Source organism: Polyergus mexicanus, unplaced genomic scaffold, assembly GCF_030449975.1.
Source record: "Polyergus mexicanus isolate NDT 795.1 unplaced genomic scaffold, iyPolMexi1.0 SCAF_13, whole genome shotgun sequence".
Lineage (NCBI taxonomy): Eukaryota > Metazoa > Arthropoda > Insecta > Hymenoptera > Formicidae > Polyergus > Polyergus mexicanus.
In genome coordinates this window covers 4,245,247-4,263,609 of record NW_027223333.1, presented here as the reverse complement: position 1 = coordinate 4,263,609, position 18,363 = coordinate 4,245,247, and the positions used below count along the sequence as shown (strand labels likewise).

At 43.6% G+C, this 18,363-nt stretch overlaps 3 protein-coding genes across 3 annotated transcripts; 2 read left to right on the top strand and 1 right to left on the bottom strand.

Annotated features, from left to right (window-relative positions):
- The first annotated feature begins 364 nt into the window (after nucleotides 1–364).
- Nucleotides 365–1,471, top strand: LOC138938976 (uncharacterized). The gene has a single exon (XM_070306401.1). It carries the CDS (start codon nucleotides 365–367, stop codon nucleotides 1,469–1,471), a length of 1,107 nt encoding a protein of 368 aa, XP_070162502.1.
- A 1,456-nt stretch (nucleotides 1,472–2,927) lies between these two features.
- Nucleotides 2,928–4,115, top strand: LOC138938975 (uncharacterized). The gene has a single exon (XM_070306400.1). The coding sequence runs from the start codon at nucleotides 2,928–2,930 to the stop codon at nucleotides 4,113–4,115; it is 1,188 nt and encodes a 395-aa protein (XP_070162501.1).
- Nucleotides 4,116–5,688: 1,573 nt separating this feature from the next.
- On the bottom strand, nucleotides 5,689–8,433 carry LOC138938973 (uncharacterized). Its single transcript, XM_070306399.1, has 4 exons — nucleotides 7,789–8,433; nucleotides 6,424–7,311; nucleotides 5,819–6,181; nucleotides 5,689–5,703 (listed from the first exon to the last, which is right to left on the bottom strand). The coding sequence occupies exons 1-4, from the start codon at nucleotides 8,431–8,433 to the stop codon at nucleotides 5,689–5,691; spliced, it is 1,911 nt and encodes a 636-aa protein (XP_070162500.1).
- Nucleotides 8,434–18,363: the final 9,930 nt, after the last annotated feature.

The following is an 18,363-nucleotide window of genomic DNA, read 5'->3' as shown; positions in this document are numbered from 1 at the left end:
CGCAATTGGAAACAGCGATACGGAATTCCGAAATTTTCGTGGGAGATGAATCACGTCGTGCATTGTTTCTTTAAGTTCGGTTGCCGATTCGAGAACGGAGAGTATTTCGAGGAGAACGAGAGATATTGCGCGTATTGCGCGCGTAGCTCGAGTTTCGCGAAAAGCGTATCGACGCACGTGAAGAAAACGGTGTATAGCGAGATGGTGCCCGCTTGCGATCTCGTCGATGAGGTTTTCGACGTGTCGAATAATTGGTGCGCCGGCTGCGAAACGAGAGCTTTGTTCTACATCGAGAATTACGACGAGGAGGAGACGTGGTTTATTTGTAAAAAATCTTGGCGTTCGTTAGACGACGAGTAACGAGATGGAGGCGCGCGATCTTCTCGATAGCGCGCGGGACGTCGCGACGGGGGACGCGTATCGCGCGTGGGCGCGACGGTGCGACGAGTGTCTCGAGTCTCTGCGGGAGAGATGTCGAGGAGAGCGCCGAGGGAGATCGACCGGAGCGATCAATTCTCTTATCGCTAGAATCGTTCGATTAACGGGCGCGAGAGACGATCTGCGTCGACGTTTCGAACGCGTGGGAGGCGGTGTAGAGGAACGCGAGGGATTCTCGTGGTCCGAGATCGAGACGGCTTTCTCTAGACGCGTTTTAACCGGCGCGGTTATTAATTTCGATTATATCGAACCTCGACGATTTCTCGAGGATGCTAGAGATACCGTGCTCGATCGAATACGCGATGTTATGAATAAATATAACGGTATTAAGGTCAATACCGTGTTTATTGGCGAGTTCGTTTCGGGCGACAAGATCGATGTTAAGACTATTGTCACGAAGAATTATTCGCTTCTACCTCTTTCCGACTTGCGAGAGTGGTACGAGAAGCGAGTGGTCGACGCTACTCTAGCCTCGTTGGAAGAATTTCAGGAGCGCGATAGCGGATGGGCGTTATCGCGAATATTCAATTTAACTGTGAACGTGAACAGATACAATCCTATGCACGCGGGATGTCACGTCAAATTGCCGCGAGAGATCGTGTTAAAGAGAGCGGTGATAAACGTGCAATCTAATGACAATGCGTGTTTCGCATGGGCGGTGGTCGCCGCTCTGTATCCAGCTGAAAAAAACGCGGGTCGGGAATCTTCGTATCCGCATTACACGACGGTGCTGAATCTGAAGGGCGTTAAATTTCCTATGAGTTTGAACAAAATTACTAGATTCGAACGTATTAACGACATATCTATTAATGTGTATACCGTTCGAAGTAAAAAGGAGGGAAAAGGCGGTTGTCGCGTTGTTCCTTTGCGTCTCACTGACGATAAAAAGGACAGACACGTTAATCTGCTGTATTTTAACGATACGACGCGACGAGATGACGCGACGCATTTCGCGTGGATCAAGAATCTGTCGCGACTCGTCGGCTCGCAACTGAGCGGTAGACGACATAAATCGCATATATGCGATCGGTGAGTATTAATTAAAAAAATCGTCACGCGATGTTGATAATGCGCGAGATTTAAAATGTGCGTTATGTCGCAGATGCATGCACTATTTTCGAACGAGCCATAAGTTATCGGCTCACAGCGTGGACTGCGGAAGGATGAACGAGTGCGCTATAGTCCTTCCTACCAAAGACGACAAATGGTTAGAGTTTCGCAACTATAGTAGAAAGGAGCGACTTCCATTCGTGGTGTACGCTGATCTCGAATGCGTACTGAAGAAGAAAAAGGAGAGGAGAACGTCGAATACATCTATCGTTCAGCATCACGAAGTCTATAGCGCCGGATATTACGCGCGATGCGCGCTGGATGGCGTTAGCTCTACTTACAGAGCTTATCGCGGTGAAAATTGCGTATTGTGGTTCGTTAAAGAACTGCACGATCTAGCGCTTCGCGCGAAGACTATTCTCGATATCGATGCTCCTATGACGAATCTTACATCGGATGAATGGGAGAGATTCGTAAACGCGACGCGCTGCAGCATATGCGAGAAACCGTTCGAATTGGGAGACGCTCGCGTGCGCGATCACTGTCATCTGACTGGACGGTACAGAGGTCCGGCGCATTCGAATTGTAATTTAAATTATAAGGATACTTACGTAATTCCCGTATTTTTTCACAATTTATCGGGTTACGACGCGCATTTTATCATTAAAGATGTAGCTAACGCTTTTCCCGGCAGCGTGGAAATATTGCCGATAACGAAAGAAACGTATATCTCTTTCACGAAGAACGTCGAAGATGCGTGGGACGAGGGAAGGTTCGGAAAACGCTTGAAATTGCGTTTCGTGGATTCTTTCAAATTTCTAAGCGCGAGTCTCGAGAAATTGGCGTCGTATCTAGACAAAAGCGAATTGAGGATCGCGCGTTCGGAATTTTCCGATCTTAGCGACGCCGATTTCGAGCTTCTCGCGCGAAAGGGTGTATTTCCGTACGAGTATGTCGACGATGTAGATAAATTGTTAGAGACTCGTCTACCGCCGCGCGAGGCTTTTTACAGTTCGCTAACCGGTGATGCGATATCTGAGAGTGATTACGCGCGCGCGATAAGAGTCTGGGAGCGATTTCGCGTCGAAACGTTAGGCGATTATAGCGATTTGTATTTAAAGACCGACGTTCTTCTATTGGCCGATGTTTTCGAAAATTTTCGTGACGCGTGTATGAGAAGTTATAATTTAGATACCGCGTATTATTACACGTTACCGGGATACACGTGGGACGCTATGTTAAAGTATACGAGTGTGCGATTCGAATTATTAACCGACATTGATATGGTGATGTTCGTGGAACGCGGAATACGCGGCGGGCTAAGTCAATGTTCCAACAGATACGCGCGCGCTAATAACAAATATTTACAGTCATACGATCCTTCGGAACCATCGTCGCATCTCATGTATTTCGATGTAAATAATTTGTATGGATGGGCGATGTGTCAATCGTTGCCTTACGAAAATTTTCGATGGGTCGATAACGTTACGAGCGTTGACTTAATGTCCGTGACATCGGACTCGCCTATCGGTTATATTCTAGAGGTCGACCTTGCATATCCGTCCAACCTTCACGATTCTCACGCTGACTTGCCATTCTGCCCGACGCGCGATAAGCCGCCCGGAAAACGAGACGAGAAGCTTCTCGCCACACTGTACGATAAGAACCGTTACGTAATATATTATCGCAATTTGCAGCAATGCGTTAGACACGGATTACGCATTACGAAAATACACAGAATATTGCGATTCGCGCAATCTTCATGGTTGCGCGAATACATCGAACTGAATACACGATTACGAATTAACGCGAAAAACGAGTTTGAGAAAAATCTATACAAATTAATGAATAATGCCGTGTTTGGCAAAACTATGGAGAACGTACGCAATCATTCGAATGTTCGACTCGTGACTCGATGGGACGGGCGATACGGCGCGGAAGCGATGATCGCGAAGCCGAATTTTCACAGTAGAAGCGTTTTCGCGGAGGATCTCGTAGCTGTAGAATTGCGTAAACTCGAGGTTAAGTTTAATAAACCGATTTATGTAGGTATGTGTATTCTCGATATATCTAAGATTCGTTTATACGAATTTCACTACGAGTATATGTTACCATTGTATCGAGATAAGTGTAAAATAATGTACACCGATACGGATAGTCTCATTTATCGCGTCGAATGCGAGGACATATACGAGAATATGAAACGCGATATCGACAAATTCGATACGAGCGATTACGCAATGGGTAATGCGTATGGAATGCCTCTCGCTAATAAAAAAATACCCGGTGCGATGAAGGATGAGAACGCTGGCGCGATTATGACCGAATTTATTGGACTCAGAGCGAAAATGTACGCGTTGCGAGTCGCCGGTAAAAGCGATACGAAAAGAATCAAGGGTGTTAAGAGCGGCGTTGTCGCGAGAACGATAACGTTTGACGATTACGCGCGCTGTCTTCGACAGGGGATCGAGATGAAGCGCGAGCAGTTTTGTATAAGATCCGAGTTACATGAGATGTATACAGTATCGGAATTGAAGATCGCGCTCAGTCCGCACGATGACAAACGATACACGATATCGGGAACTACGGATACGTTACCGTGGGGACATTATAAAATACCGTTGTAGGGAGCGAAAAAATACTATACGTTTCTTAAAACATTTAAACTTTAGTTAGTAGTTTATTGTTAGTATAAACATATTTTATAAATAATATATTACCATTGTATTTTCGATATAATTCACGGTTGCGTCGAAAAAACATCGGTAGACATTCTACGAATCGTTTCGAAGAACAAATTTGCGCGAATAATATAATTTGAATATAATTTGAATATAATTTATTGTAATAGATTTTAATAAAATAATAAAAATAAATCGGTTTTATTTATAATAGATTTTAATAAAAAATCGTGAAAATGTTCGATCAGTCTTATATATAATAGATATTGTAATAGATATTGTATAAAATCTATTATAAATAAGACTGATCGTACATTTTCACGATCTTTCTATTATGCTCTCGGAAGTGTTTTATATAGAATAATGTGAAAAAGATGTTAATGCGAGTTTTAGTATTATCATAGTGACGTAATAAAGAATGTATACAAAGCGCGAGAAAGAGTGCGTATAAAGTGTGAAAGAGAGAACGCAGGATACGGCGGCCGCGTAGCGGTGCGAGAGAGAACTCGTATAGAACGCGAAAAAATTCGTATATAACGCCAAAAAACGAATTTTTTGTGTTTTTGCGATGTAAAAGTCGTGGAAACCACCATTCTGTCCAAGTCTTGGCAAATCTCGACTCGATTTGGCAAATTCGCGTTCTATTTCATTGGCATCGAACATATATTATGCTACATGCAAACGAGACAGAATGCGAGAATTTGCCATAAATCGAGTCGAGATTTGCCGCGAATTGGGCAGATCGATGATTTCCATGACTCTTTATTATATTCTTGAAAGCGTTATATATAGAGCAACGCGAGAATAAAGCCACCGCGAGAATAAAATTACCGCGAGATACGACGTTCGCTTAAGAATGCGATGAAGAATATATATAAAATATAAAAAAGAGTTCGCATAAAGCGCAAAAGAGAGAACGCAGGATGTGGCGGCCGCGTAGCGGCGCGAGAAAGAATTTATATGGAGCGCAAGAGAGAACTCGTACAAAATTACGATTGTTTTATAATTATACGATTTAAAGATTAATAATGGTAATCACTCTAATCGATTATTTAAACGGTTAATCGATTTTCGCAAGTCTTAATTTTAATTGTATTGTGTTATTATTTTTTTCTTTGTTTTATAATTATACGATTATTTTAGTTTTAACGTCTACAATTTTTTCTAAGATTTTCTTTGTTATAATTATACGATTATTTTAGTTTTAACATGTCTACAATTTTGCATAATATGTATAATATGTATAATATGTATAATATGTATAATATGTAGTTTTATTTAATAAAAATACATTTTTATCATAATACAGCTGTTTTATTTATCCAAGAATTGTGCGATTCGTCCATTCCTAACCATTTCACGTAAATCTTGTCACCCTTTCGACGCAGCACCTTTTCTACGAGATACACGTCGGGATCGCCAACGCGCAACAATTCGTGCTCGTAGAATCCTCCAGCGATCGGCTCGCCGCGCGAATCCTTTAATAGATACGTTACGGGATTAGTCCGTTGTATCTTAGTTATTCGAAAAATCTCTGTAGTCCAGTTGGGTGTGAAGCCTTTCTCGAAAATCGTCTTAAATTTACTGATGCGTACCGGATCGGCTACTTTGAATTTCGCCGGAGCCGCGATTTTTATATTGCTGTATACAGTATTTAAAAGTTTATCGGCAATTTTTGGAGTTACGTCGACAGGTCTCATATTTATAGTGCGATGTTTTCGCGTGTTATATTCCTCGACGAGTCGTGGTAATTCGTCGATCCACTTGTACGTTCCATTTAGCGTGAAGTACTTCCACATAGAATTTTTGAGCGTACGATTGAATCGTTCGACTATCGACGCTTTCATCACCGAATATGTCGAATAATGATTTACTTCGTGCTTCTTCGCGAAATTTCGCATATCGGCATTGTAAAATTCTTTTCCTTTATCGGTTTGTAGATTTTTCGGACATCTCTTAGAGTCTCGTATTATTTTAGATAACGTTCGAGTAACCTCGTTCGCGCTTTTACTCTTAAGCGGTACAGCCCATGCGTATTTGCTTAATACGTCGATAACGGTGAGTATATAGTTGTGGCCTTTATTGAGTCTCGCGTAAGGACGCATCTCGACCACATCCGCTTGCCATAGGTCGTCGTACCCGCGCACCGCAACGCGACGACGCGAGAAGTTTCTTCTCGCGGGCGCGTGCAATTCCTCGACTAGTCTTCGTTTTTTAACGCTCATAATTCTTTTTTCTTTCTCTCGAGAATAACGTTGAATTGAATCTCTTTTTCAAGCGGTTCGCCGCTCCCGCTAATCTTTCTTTCGAGCGGATCGTCGTTCCCGCTAATCTCTCTTTCGAGCGGTTCGCCGCTCCCGCTAATCTTTCTTTCGAGCGGTTCGCCGCTCCCGCTAATTCTTGCTAGTTCTCTCACTTTTCTTGATAGCTCGTCCGCGTCTCTCTTCAATCGTGACGTTGAATTTTCCAATTCTCGTATCTTCGTCTCGGATTTCACTGCAGAATTCGCCGCGATACGCGATTTTTGACTTAGTTCCCGTATTGCTTTACCTTGATTTAACATTACTTTATAATCACTCGCGTTTCTCGTCGAGGACTCCGCCGCGTTGAGTGATATATTTTTTTTCGCAATCTCGATTTGATCGTTTAAACCTTTGATTTGTTTATCTAAAACATCGATTCGTTTATCTAGAGCGTTAGCGCTCGTTTCTATTCTCGAAATGGAATTTTCTACAGCGTCTATTCGTTTACTTAGAACGTCATCGCGCGTTTTTATCTCGGAAACGAAACTCTCCGCGACGTCTATTCGTTTACCTAAAGCGCTATCGAGCTGAGCGAGTCTCGTAAACAGTAGAATGACGCCTTGTCCCGCCTCGTTCGCGTCTTTTCTCAATTGCGATGTGATTCCCTCGATGTAGCTTTTGCTTGTCGCATCGGCGTCCTCCTCAGGTTGAGCCAAGCGTTTTATCTTACGCTCTCTCGCGTCGTATTCAATGGAAGAGCTTAGACACAGCGCGTTATCGCGTACGTAATTTCGCAGAGACTCGATAGCCGGACGTAGTCTTCCGGTTCTCGCGTCGTAGCCTCGATTTTTTAAAGGCGAGCCAAATTTGCTCACGGACATCGCGAATTCCGCGTACGACTGTGACGGTCATTCACGCGACAGTTCAATTTATACGATCGCTCCTGTTTCGCGAAGCTCCTTTATCGATAGAATCTCGTTTTCGTGAGCGTTGTTGCCGGCTCGACGCGAAGCGTCTAACAATCGCAGACGATCCACTAATTCGTTTGGATCGTCCCAATGGACGTAATCGATTTTATTGTTCGTGACACGCATAGTCGACGATACGCGACCCGCGCCTGTTTTTTTCGCGCCGCTGTTGTGAATAAGCGGAGCGATAATAAATTTGTATTTATATCCTTTATTTCCTAAGACAGATTTTTTAGCGTCATGATCACGTCTATGAGCGTTCGTTGTTAACAATATACTTCTGTATGTTAATTTATCTTTTTCTGTATATATGAGACTATTAGGAATTTTCATAAAAATTAATTCATACAAACCGGGAGTACCGACATATTTAATCTCATCTATAAATATGGAATCATTCGCGTCTACGTCAAATCGCTTATCGCCGAGCATCGCACTTTTCTCGCCGATGTAAACTCCGTAAACGTGATCAATCTCGTTCGGCGCTTCTCCGCCGAGAAGAGTTCCCATATATTTTCGCCCTAACGGTCCTAGTCGACCGTGCGATATTTCGCGATCTTGAGAAATTCGCGAAATTTGTTTAACGGGTATTTCGAGCATCGAGGGCGATTCGAGACTCTCGGATTCGAACGTTTCATATTCTTCGGTTTCGTTTCGCGCGAATGGATCTCTTTCGACGGAAGATTCGTTTAATGGAGTAGAAACGGCGTTCAATCGTCGTCGAGCGCGTATTTGTTTCGCTTTAGGTTTTTTCCAAACGGGGGTTAATGCTTCGTCCTTCCATTTTTCCTCGATACTCGTCGAAGGTGAAACGTCGATCGCGTCTTGTTTTATCGTTTCGCGCTTAATTTCGTTTCGCTCTATCTCGTCTCGCTCGGCGCGATTAGCGATGCGCCGCAGCGGTTCGACGATTGGTTTGAAACGACTCTCTATCGCGATCTCGCTTTCCATTTTTCCGGTCTTCAATGCTCTGTGTTTTTTACGAATCGATGCGCGCGTTTTAGCTATCTCTTTTGCTGTCTTTTCGCGTTCACCAATATTTGTCGAGGCCATTGCAACTTCTTCTAACTCGCGAGAGAGCGATCGATGCGTTCGACGTATTCGCGACAACTGATCGCTCTACGGTACAATGAAGTCGTTAAATCCTCGTCTGTATCTACCAGCGCGGAGCGCGCTATCTTTGTCGGTCACTAAGAAACCATATTTATATCGCCAACACGCGCAACATAGCGCGTGAAAATTTTCGTACGACATATCCGTGTTCACGTGATCGTTGTATGCGTGACGTAAATTAGTACCATCATGTTTAAAGAGAATTAACAGATTAGCGTTATCTCGAATCAAATGTTTCGGTATTTTAGCATACGTTTGGCACAGATAGAAGCAATCGACGTTCGAATGTCGACCCATAGCGAAATATTCCCTGATAGTATTTTGTTTGTCACATGCTACATCGTCGAACACGAATATCGAATTTGGGAGAGCTTCGCTGGGTGAAATAACGTCAAAGTTATTAGAAAATGTGAAATAACCTATATCTTCCATTGGTGTTAATAAATTTTCTAAATATTGATATTTAGGCTGTTGCAACGACTTTGAGTAAACATAAACGTTCTCGAAGCGTACACCATGCGGACTCTCCAACAAACTTATTAATGCGTTTGTTTTGCCGCAACTAGAAGGCCCGCAAATGACGCAGCGAATAGCGCTCGGTAATAGACGACCGTGTCTACGCGTTTTTTTCGATGGTCGCGTTTTATTATCGAGGTTCGTCACCTTTATCGCGATCGGTTGCCGCACGAAGCGCATTCCTCTTGCTGCGCGCGTGCGCGGTACACTCGCGTAAGGCAGGGCGAGACCTTTTTATTTATATACGAATAGATCGCCATCAATCGCGCAGTAGCGAATTGCGCGCGGTGAATCGAGATGTTTATTTTACTAATAGATGGCGACGATATTCTCGATTTCACCACCGATCAATTGCGTTATATTCCGAAAATAATTTTACTAAAGCATTTCGGTCGTTACGTAGAACGATTGTGGGAGAAATTGCCTGAATATATAAAAGTGGATCCGGAGGTGCGGCGCAACCGTCGATGTCTAGAGCATTATAATCGCCCTTGGCAACGAACACACATCGACGGTCCAGCACCGCTTGTTAAAGATTGCAGCGAATGCAATTCGCGAAACAGCAGTACGGTGTGAGTCATGGCGCTGGCTTATTGAATAGAGCGATAAACGCGCTCCCTTTCGAACTACATATACCTGGATATCAATTTTGCGGGCCGGCTACTCGTCTTGCGAAACGACTTGCGCGAGGCGATCGAGGTGTCAATCCTCTGGATGCAGCTTGCCGCGAGCACGATATCGCGTACTCGCAGAGCGGCGAACTCGCTGATCGACACGTCGCTGACCACGCGCTCGCCAAAAAAGCGCGCGAACGCGTCGCGGCTAAAGATTCGACTCTCGGCGAGAAAGCTGCCGCAGCGGCTGTATGGATGGCTATGAAATCGAAGACCAAACTTGGAATGGGTACAACGAAAATCAAAAGAAAAAAGAACAAAAGGAAAATAATCGCTACGAGAAAAAGAACGCTTCCGATAGCGAAACGCGGCGGCTTTTTACCCCTACTACCGTTATTGGGAGCTCTCGGTTCTTTGGCCGGGGGAGCGGCGGGAATCGCGAAAGCGGTGAACGATCGCAAAGCAGCGCGACGACAACTGGAAGAGTTGCAGCGCCATGATCGCGCAATGGAAGGTCGCGGTTTATATCTCGCACCATACAAACGTGGGAGTGGCGTGTCTTCAACAAGAAGAAGAGCTAAAAAAAAACTTCGCGTAAACAGACGCTAGAAATTCTCCCATCCATCGGAGCAACGACGAACGAACAATTAAATCGCGCGGCAATACTCTCGCGCGTACCTCATTTTAGAGGTGTGTTTATGCGCAACGCACTTCCGTCGCAAGCGCGCCGCGATGAGAGCGGCATTGTGCATTTAGACGACGCATCCGGACCGGGTACTCATTGGGTGGCGTACGCGAAAAAGGGGGACGACGCAATTTACTACGACGGTTTCGGCGATCTTCGTCCTCCGCGCGAACTCGCGCATTATCTCGGACGCGACGCGAACATTCGATACAATCGTCGCTCTGAGCAGACGCGCGATCAAAATATTTGCGGACAATTGAGTCTTCGATTTCTCCGAGAAGTCGATTGGAGGAAGCGTCGACTATAATATCAACCGTTATTCGTCAATTGAACGCAGTTTGATCGCTCTCGCCAATCATGTCGCTGACTCTCACTCTTTCCGGACGAAGCAGTATTCTCGCGGCGAGTTATTTTCCGCCTCTCGATTTAAACGACGACGATTACGAATTAGGTTTAACCAATTTTGAAACTTATAATACAATACCGAATATAAATTCCACGAATAATAAATTTTACTTCGATAATAATGACGAGATTATCGCGATTCCAATAGGATCTTACGAATTAAGCGCTATAAACGCGTATCTAAGAGCGGCGATTCGTCATAAACGACGAGCGAGAGAGGAGGAACGAGAACGCGAAAATGAAAAACCGGAAACGAACGATGACGATTACATATACGATGTTGATGACGATTATTTCGAAGACAATGAGAATGGCGATAAAAGTGAAAATTCTATAACGCTTCGCGGTAACGATAACACTATGAGAAGCGAAATTAAATGCGCATATCGAGTAAATTTCACAAAACCCGATAATATCGGTTCGCTCCTAGGTTTCTCGTCTCGTGTATTACAACCGAATAAATGGTATGCATCCGATAAACCAATAAATATTATGGCCATTAACCTTATTCGAATAGAGTGCAACGTTACAACAGGAGCGTATCATAACGACAAATCCGCGCATACTATACACGAATTCGCGCCTAACGTTCCACCTGGATATAAAGTGTCGGAGATTCCAACGCAGATCATTTACCTTCCGATCATCGCACGGACCATTACCGATATAAATGTGCGTGTTGTGGATCAAAACGGAAAATTGATCGATTTTCGCGGCGAAGAAATTACGATTCGTCTACACGTGCGACGAAAACGGTAGAGAAGCGCGCGATGCTCGTAGTGAACAGATCAAACGCGAGAAACGCACCTATTATCACTGTCGCGTCACCTCTAAACGCGGAAAAGAGAAGAAAAAAGAGAGGAAGACTAACCGTCGCCAACGAGACTTTTCTGCGCTCTTTGGGTTTTGTCGTGCCGAGAACCGCTTCTTCGTAAAAAGCGGAATGTGCGACATTCTAAGTATCAGCGGGGAGCCGATCTTCGACGATCGCATCGTTAAGATCGAAACTCACACGTACAACCCTTACGCCAATACTACGTTCGGAAATAGCGATGAGATACGAATTCCTATACAACAGCAAGATTTGTATACGTTACCTTGCGACAGTTTTATCTACATTGAGGGCAGACTCGAGTCGAAGGAAGCATCGAGCGCGCAAGAGGAAATTGCATCGGTAACGAGATTAGTAAACAATTGCGCGGCGTTTATGTTCGAGGAAATTCGCTACGAGCTCGATGGTGTAGAGATCGATCGAAACAGAAACGTTGGAATAACGAGTACGATTAAAAATTACGCGTCGCTGACAGTCGAAAGAAGTAAAATATTAAAAAACGCTGGATGGGACTTATTAGCAACAACTCATTCGTCAATTGGTGATTTTAATTTTTGCGTACCTCTTAACGTGCTATTAGGTTTTTGCGAAGATTACAAGCGCGTTGTGATCAACGCGCGACACGAGCTTATTTTAATACGAGCGCGCAACGATAACAATTGCGTTATATCGCGCGAAACACAAGAACCTAAAATCGTTTTGTTAAAAATACAATGGCGAATGCCTCATATAGTATTGAATAATGTTAATAAATTAAGATTATTGCGCACGTTAGATAGTGGACGATATTTGAGCGTCGCTTTTCGCTCATGGGATCTTTACGAGTTTCCGCTTTTACAGAGCACGACCAAACACTCGTGGGCCGTCAAAGCGGCAACACAACTCGAGAAACCGCGATACATTATCTTCGCGCTACAATCTGTAAAGAAGAACGTTCTGTCTGAGGAGCCTTCTTTATTCGACAATTGTAAACTAACTAATGTCAAACTATATCTTAATTCCGATTTTTATCCTTACGATGACATGAATTTAGATTTCGATAAACATAAAATCGCCGTATTATACGATATGTATTCGAAATTTCGAAAAACGTACTACGGATACGAAAACGACGAAACGCTCTTAAATCTAGATAAATTTTTAATTCACGGCCCACTCGTAGTCATCGACTGTTCTCGACAGAACGAGTCGATTAAGAGCGCCACTGTGGACGTTCGCATAGAGTTCGACTGCAAGGAAAACATCCCCTCTAATACCACAGCTTACTGTCTTATTATTCACGATCGAGTGGTAGAATACAATCCGCTCACTAACGTCGTGCGCAGAATCGTGTAAGCGCAATGATACTCGAAAAAATATAAAGACAGAATAAAACGCTTAGAAAAATCTAGAAAGAAACACTTCGAGTATCGCTAACAACGACGATGGACACACCGATTTTTGTCGATCTTCAAGGTTTCGTAGTTAACGAAAAATTCGTCGTGAAAGAAGTAGCCGTATTAAAAAATGGTGTAGAATTGACGCATCACATCTTTCGCTCGCCGATGTCGTGGGATTTGCTCACGAGAGCGGAAAAATCGCGAGCGTGTTGGTTGATATCGAATCATCATCAGCTAAAGTGGAACGATGGACACACAAATTATGGGTCGATGAAAAAACTCATTCGAGATGCCATATGTCGAGGATCCAGCCCTGATTCGACGGTGCAGATCTATGTCAAAGGTCACGAGAAGAAGAAATGGTTAGTCGAGATCTTAGGAAACGTCGCTGACGATCGCGACATAGCCGTTTCTGTTGAGACTATCGACGCCGATTACGAAGACATCGAACGTCTGGAGACTCTGAACGCTTCGCGGGCCTTTCATTGCGGATATCACGCGAAAAATTGCGCGTTAGAAAACGCGTGTAAATTACACGATTGGTGGTTTGAACGACGCGATCGTTTGCGCAATATGAGCGATTGATTTTATATTATATAAATTTAAGTTATATAAATTTAAGTTATATATAATATATCAAATTAATTATATAAATTTAAGTTATATAAATTTAAGTTATATAAATTTAAATTATATAAATTTAAGTTATATATAATGTATCAAATTAATTATATATTTTAAATTTTAAATATAATTATAATGTATTAAGTCAATTATATAATCTTTTTTCTTTATCGCGGTCGCATCCTTTTGTTATATATAATGTATCAAATTAATTATATATTTTAAATTTTAAATATAATTATAATGTATTGAGTCAATTATATAATCTAAGTTTAATCATGAATATGTTATATTATTGCAAAATATACGTTACACGAACAAACCGCGTTTTTTCTTTATCGCGGTCGCATCCTTTATCGCGGTCGCGTAACAAACTTAATTATAAATTTATAACTGTCCATAGATATTATTTTATCGCGATCGCATAATAAACTTAATTATAGAGATTTTAAATCTATTTAAATATACTTAATGCGGACACAGATGAAGAGGATACGGAAGAAGAAAAGAAAAGCGTAAAGAATCAACGTTTCGCTTAATGTATAACATTTATTCATAAAAATTATATCTTACAAATGCGTTTTATTAACGCGGAAAATTACTCCGTGTCGAACGGTTGCGATTCGGGCATATAGTTCGCTAATTGTACATTCGCCCGCGATTTACCCTCGTTGACCGTCGCCGGTTCGGTCTCGTCCTCCATTGATCGTAATTCGAGTTCGCCGATCGGTCGCGATTCGGGCTCTTCATTGATCTGTGATGCGACGACTCGCCTAACTTCGGGAACGGCGAAGGGCTCCTCATCGATCTGTGATGCGACGACTCGCCTAACTTCGGGAACGGCGAAGGTCTCCTCATCGATCTGTGATGCGACGACTCGCCTAACTTCAGGAACGGCGAAATCGCGCTCGCCGCGTCGACGAGCGTCGCGCAATGCGCTATGAACGCTTTGCGCTTGTGCGAGCATAGTTTTCGTTCTATTTATTAAATCATAGAGCGATTCTCGCGCTGTTTTTACACAGCTCTCTATTTCTTGTCTAAAATACAAAAGTAAAAATTAATAAAAGTAAAAATTAATAAAAGTAAAAATTAATAAAAGTAAAAATTAATAAAAGTAAAAATTAATAAAATTTATTATAATTTATAAAATTTATTATAATTTGTTATAATTTATTATAATTTATTATAATTTATTATAATTTATTATAATTTCAATTAGATACTTACATTAAATGTGCGATATCTACATCTTCGTTTAACTGAAAAGCGAGTCTAAACGAATCCGGACTATTATCGATAACACCTTGCGCTTCCACACGCAAATCCGTAGCGAGGTCTCCCAAAACATAGGATTTTATCGCGATTAAGTCCCCGTTTACATTAATATAATCGGCCGCGTTAATGATCTGTTCGATTCATTCCATATCGAACAGTTCACGACCGATTTTAATTCTCGTCACTTCACGTTCCGTCGTTTTGCGCTTCGTTATCTCGCGAGCGAGAATACTTTAACGCTTCTCGAAACGATCTCGCGTTTTATAAAGATCGACGCGCGGGATGTTGCGGTACAATTTATCGATCGTGCCGCATCTTCCTTCCGCGACCGTTTCGTTGCCGGAAAGGAGATATCTCTACTCGCTCATCGAGTGTCCTTTTTAGAGGACAAACGAATAATAAAAATAGAAATAACAAAAAAACATCCGTTAGATAATGCGCATTCCGAATACCTTGCGAACAATGAGATCATCATCGCCGGAAAAAAGTATCTAGGGAAATTTAAAGGTATCTCTAATTTATCGTTACCGGAAGGAGATATCTCTATCTCTAATTTATCATTACCGGAAGGAGATATCTCTAATCGCTCATCGAGTGACCTTTTTAGAAGACAAACGAATAATAAAAATAACAGAAAACATCCGTTAGATAACGCGCATCGTTGAAAGAGATATTTTTAATCGCTCATCGAACGTCGAAAACATCCGTTAGATAACGCGCATCGTTGGAAGAGATATCTTTAATCGCTCATCGAATGTCCTTCTTAGAGGACAAACGAATAATAAAAAAGAAAAAACAAAAGAGGAACTCGAGCGCGTCCGCTAGATAACGCGCATTCCAAACGTTCGACGTTTTTTAGAAGACAAACGAATAATACGAATAACAGAAAACATCCGTTAGATAACGCGCATCGTTAGAAGAGATATCTTTAATCGCTCATCGAACGTCGAAAACATCCGTTAGATAACGCGCATCGTTGAAAGGGATATCTTTAATCGCTCATCGAATGTCCTTCTTAGAGGACAAACGAATAATAAAATAGAAAAAACAAAAGAGGAACTCGAGCGCGTCCGTTAGATAACGCGCATTCCAAACGTTCGACGCCGAAAGAAACGCGTTTCCCTCTCCCTCTCTCTCTCCCCATCCACCCATATTATTCGTCACCGATAAAAATAGGCGTCTCGCGGAACGCGCGAATCAATCGCGCTCGGCGTCTCTCAACAGTTTACCGCGTTTTTCCCGTTTCGCGCGATGACTAACACGAGGATGGTTCTCACTCTAGCGACGATGCTCGTCGCTACGACGGTCGCCGCGCCCTTCGACTCGGAAAGAATCGAAGCGCTTCGTTTTCTGCGCGTATACGGTTTTCTAAAAGACGATGGAGAATCACTGTCGTCCGATAACGCGACATCTCTGCGTCGCGCGCTATCGCTGTTTCAAGAATATTATCAATTATCGGGAAACGGCGCGTTAAATGCCGTTACGCTTCATCTTATGCGTAAACCGAGATGCGGTCTCGCAGATATTCCCGATCGCGCTTATAGCCCGATCGCGCGAAAATGGCCGAAGACGCGTCTCGCATGGAATTTTCAGATGGCTAGCGAAGAAATCTCGCGAACGGCCGAAACTGCATTCGCGTTATGGGCGGCGAACTCATCGCTAACTTTCGCACGCGACCCGTTACACCCCGATATATTAATATCGTATCGAACGGGCGCGCACACTTACGCGAATCGCCGAAACGTCGGTATTTGCCCGGCGGCCTTCGACGGTCCGGGAGAAGCCCTAGCTCACGCGTTTTTTCCCTCTGGAACAACCGACTTCACATCGGAGATACACGTCGACGATTCCGAACCATGGCACGTGTATCTAAACAAAAATCCTCCCGACACGCATCATCTGCTACAAACGCTAACGCACGAGATCGGCCACGCATTGGGTCTACAGCATAGTATGCGCAATGACTCTATAATGTTCCCGTATATACCCGATATCGAGAATCAATTTCCAGTTAAGTTGAGCATAGAAGACATTCTCGCTATACAGAATCTGTACGGATCTCACGACGACGGAAACTATCCAACGGCGATTCCCGCGACTACCGCGGCGCCCGCGACGACGAGCGTCGCGCCGACCGACCCAGCGCGCGCGGATCTCTGCGCATTACGACGCGTGGACGCCGCGCTAATAATGAATCATCGATTATATATAGCTAATCGCCGCAACATATGGTCGGTCGACATGACCGAAAAGCGTTACGGTAGACCCATGACGCTCACGGATTACGCGACGTTTCTACCGGCGAATTTCACGCGTCTATCCGCCGCGTATCGAAGACCCTCGGGCGATCTCGCGCTATTCGCGAACGATTCGATCTACCTCGCGGAATATCCCAGTCTTAAACTAAAATCGGGTTGGCCGAGATATCTCCACGATATCGGACTTCCCCGAAACGTTAAAATCAACGCGGCGATAAATACGCACACGGGACGAACCTACGCTATATACGACGATGATAAAGTCGCGGAAATCGACGAGTGTCACATGATAGTCATTAGACACGCTCCATTAAAAGATATATTTCCCGGAATTCCGACCGCGATAACGTCGGCCTTCCGATACATCGATGGCAATCTATATTTCTTCGCCAAACGTCAGTTCTACGCCTTCAACGAATTTACAAATACCGTAACCTCGGCGGGTCCTTTCGATCTACACGCGCTCGGCATCGAATGTCCTACGGATGGACTGCTAAGGCAATTGCGCGATCTACTTAGTCGCGTCTATCGTCTCAGCGACACGATCGAGAAAGAGAGAATCGACGATGAGAACGACTAGAGCGACCCTACCGTTATTTTTTTAAAATAGAATATATAAGAGAAAACGCGCGAAAGGGGAAGAAGCGATCTCTACGCGAGTATATAAAGACCGTTCATCCATTAAGCGCTTCATTATTGACGGAGAACACCGAAACTAACGCGCGAAAAAGAACAAACGAGAAAAAACGAGCGACGATGTACGCGACAATGGGGGGGCAACCGCAACAGCAACACTCATTCGACGATCGATCGAGACTAACCGAACGAGACCGCGAAGATAGCGCGGAATACGCTAAAAAAGCTAAAATGGACAATGGGTAAGACTATCGAACATTTATTCGAACTAATAATTCGCTAACACCGTTTCTCTCATCGCTTATATCTATTTTTTTAGACGAGATCGCGATCGAACGCCAAAACACGACGCGGACGTCTCGATCGCGCGACCGCTCAGAATCTTAGGAAGACGCTATCCATTGACCAAAACCGCATATAAACATCTGGAAATTAGCGTTAACGTCAGCCGACCCTCTTTCGTAGAAATCGTCCTCGGAGATTGTCACGGCAAAGAGATCTCGCTAACGCCGGATACGTGGAAGGAACTGCTCGATCTACGACCCACGCTCCTGTCGCACTTTCGCTCCGACGAGCGCGACGAGGCGCGCCCGACGCCAATATACATCGGACAATTGACGCTACGATTCGGCAAACTCAACAATCT

Coding starts and splice junctions, on each gene's coding strand:
- LOC138938976 (XM_070306401.1), top strand. CDS start 365: ATGGAGGCGCGCGATCTTCTCGATAGCGCGCGGGACGTCGCGACGGGG.
- LOC138938975 (XM_070306400.1), top strand. CDS start 2,928: ATGTGTCAATCGTTGCCTTACGAAAATTTTCGATGGGTCGATAACGTT.
- LOC138938973 (XM_070306399.1), bottom strand. CDS start 8,433: ATGGCCTCGACAAATATTGGTGAACGCGAAAAGACAGCAAAAGAGATA. Junction 7,312..7,788: donor TCGGCGATAAGCGATTTGAC/GTAGACGCGAAT, acceptor TGACCGTCACAG/TCGTACGCGGAATTCGCGAT. Junction 6,182..6,423: donor AAAAAGAGATTCAATTCAAC/GTTATTCTCGAG, acceptor GTACCGCTTAAG/AGTAAAAGCGCGAACGAGGT.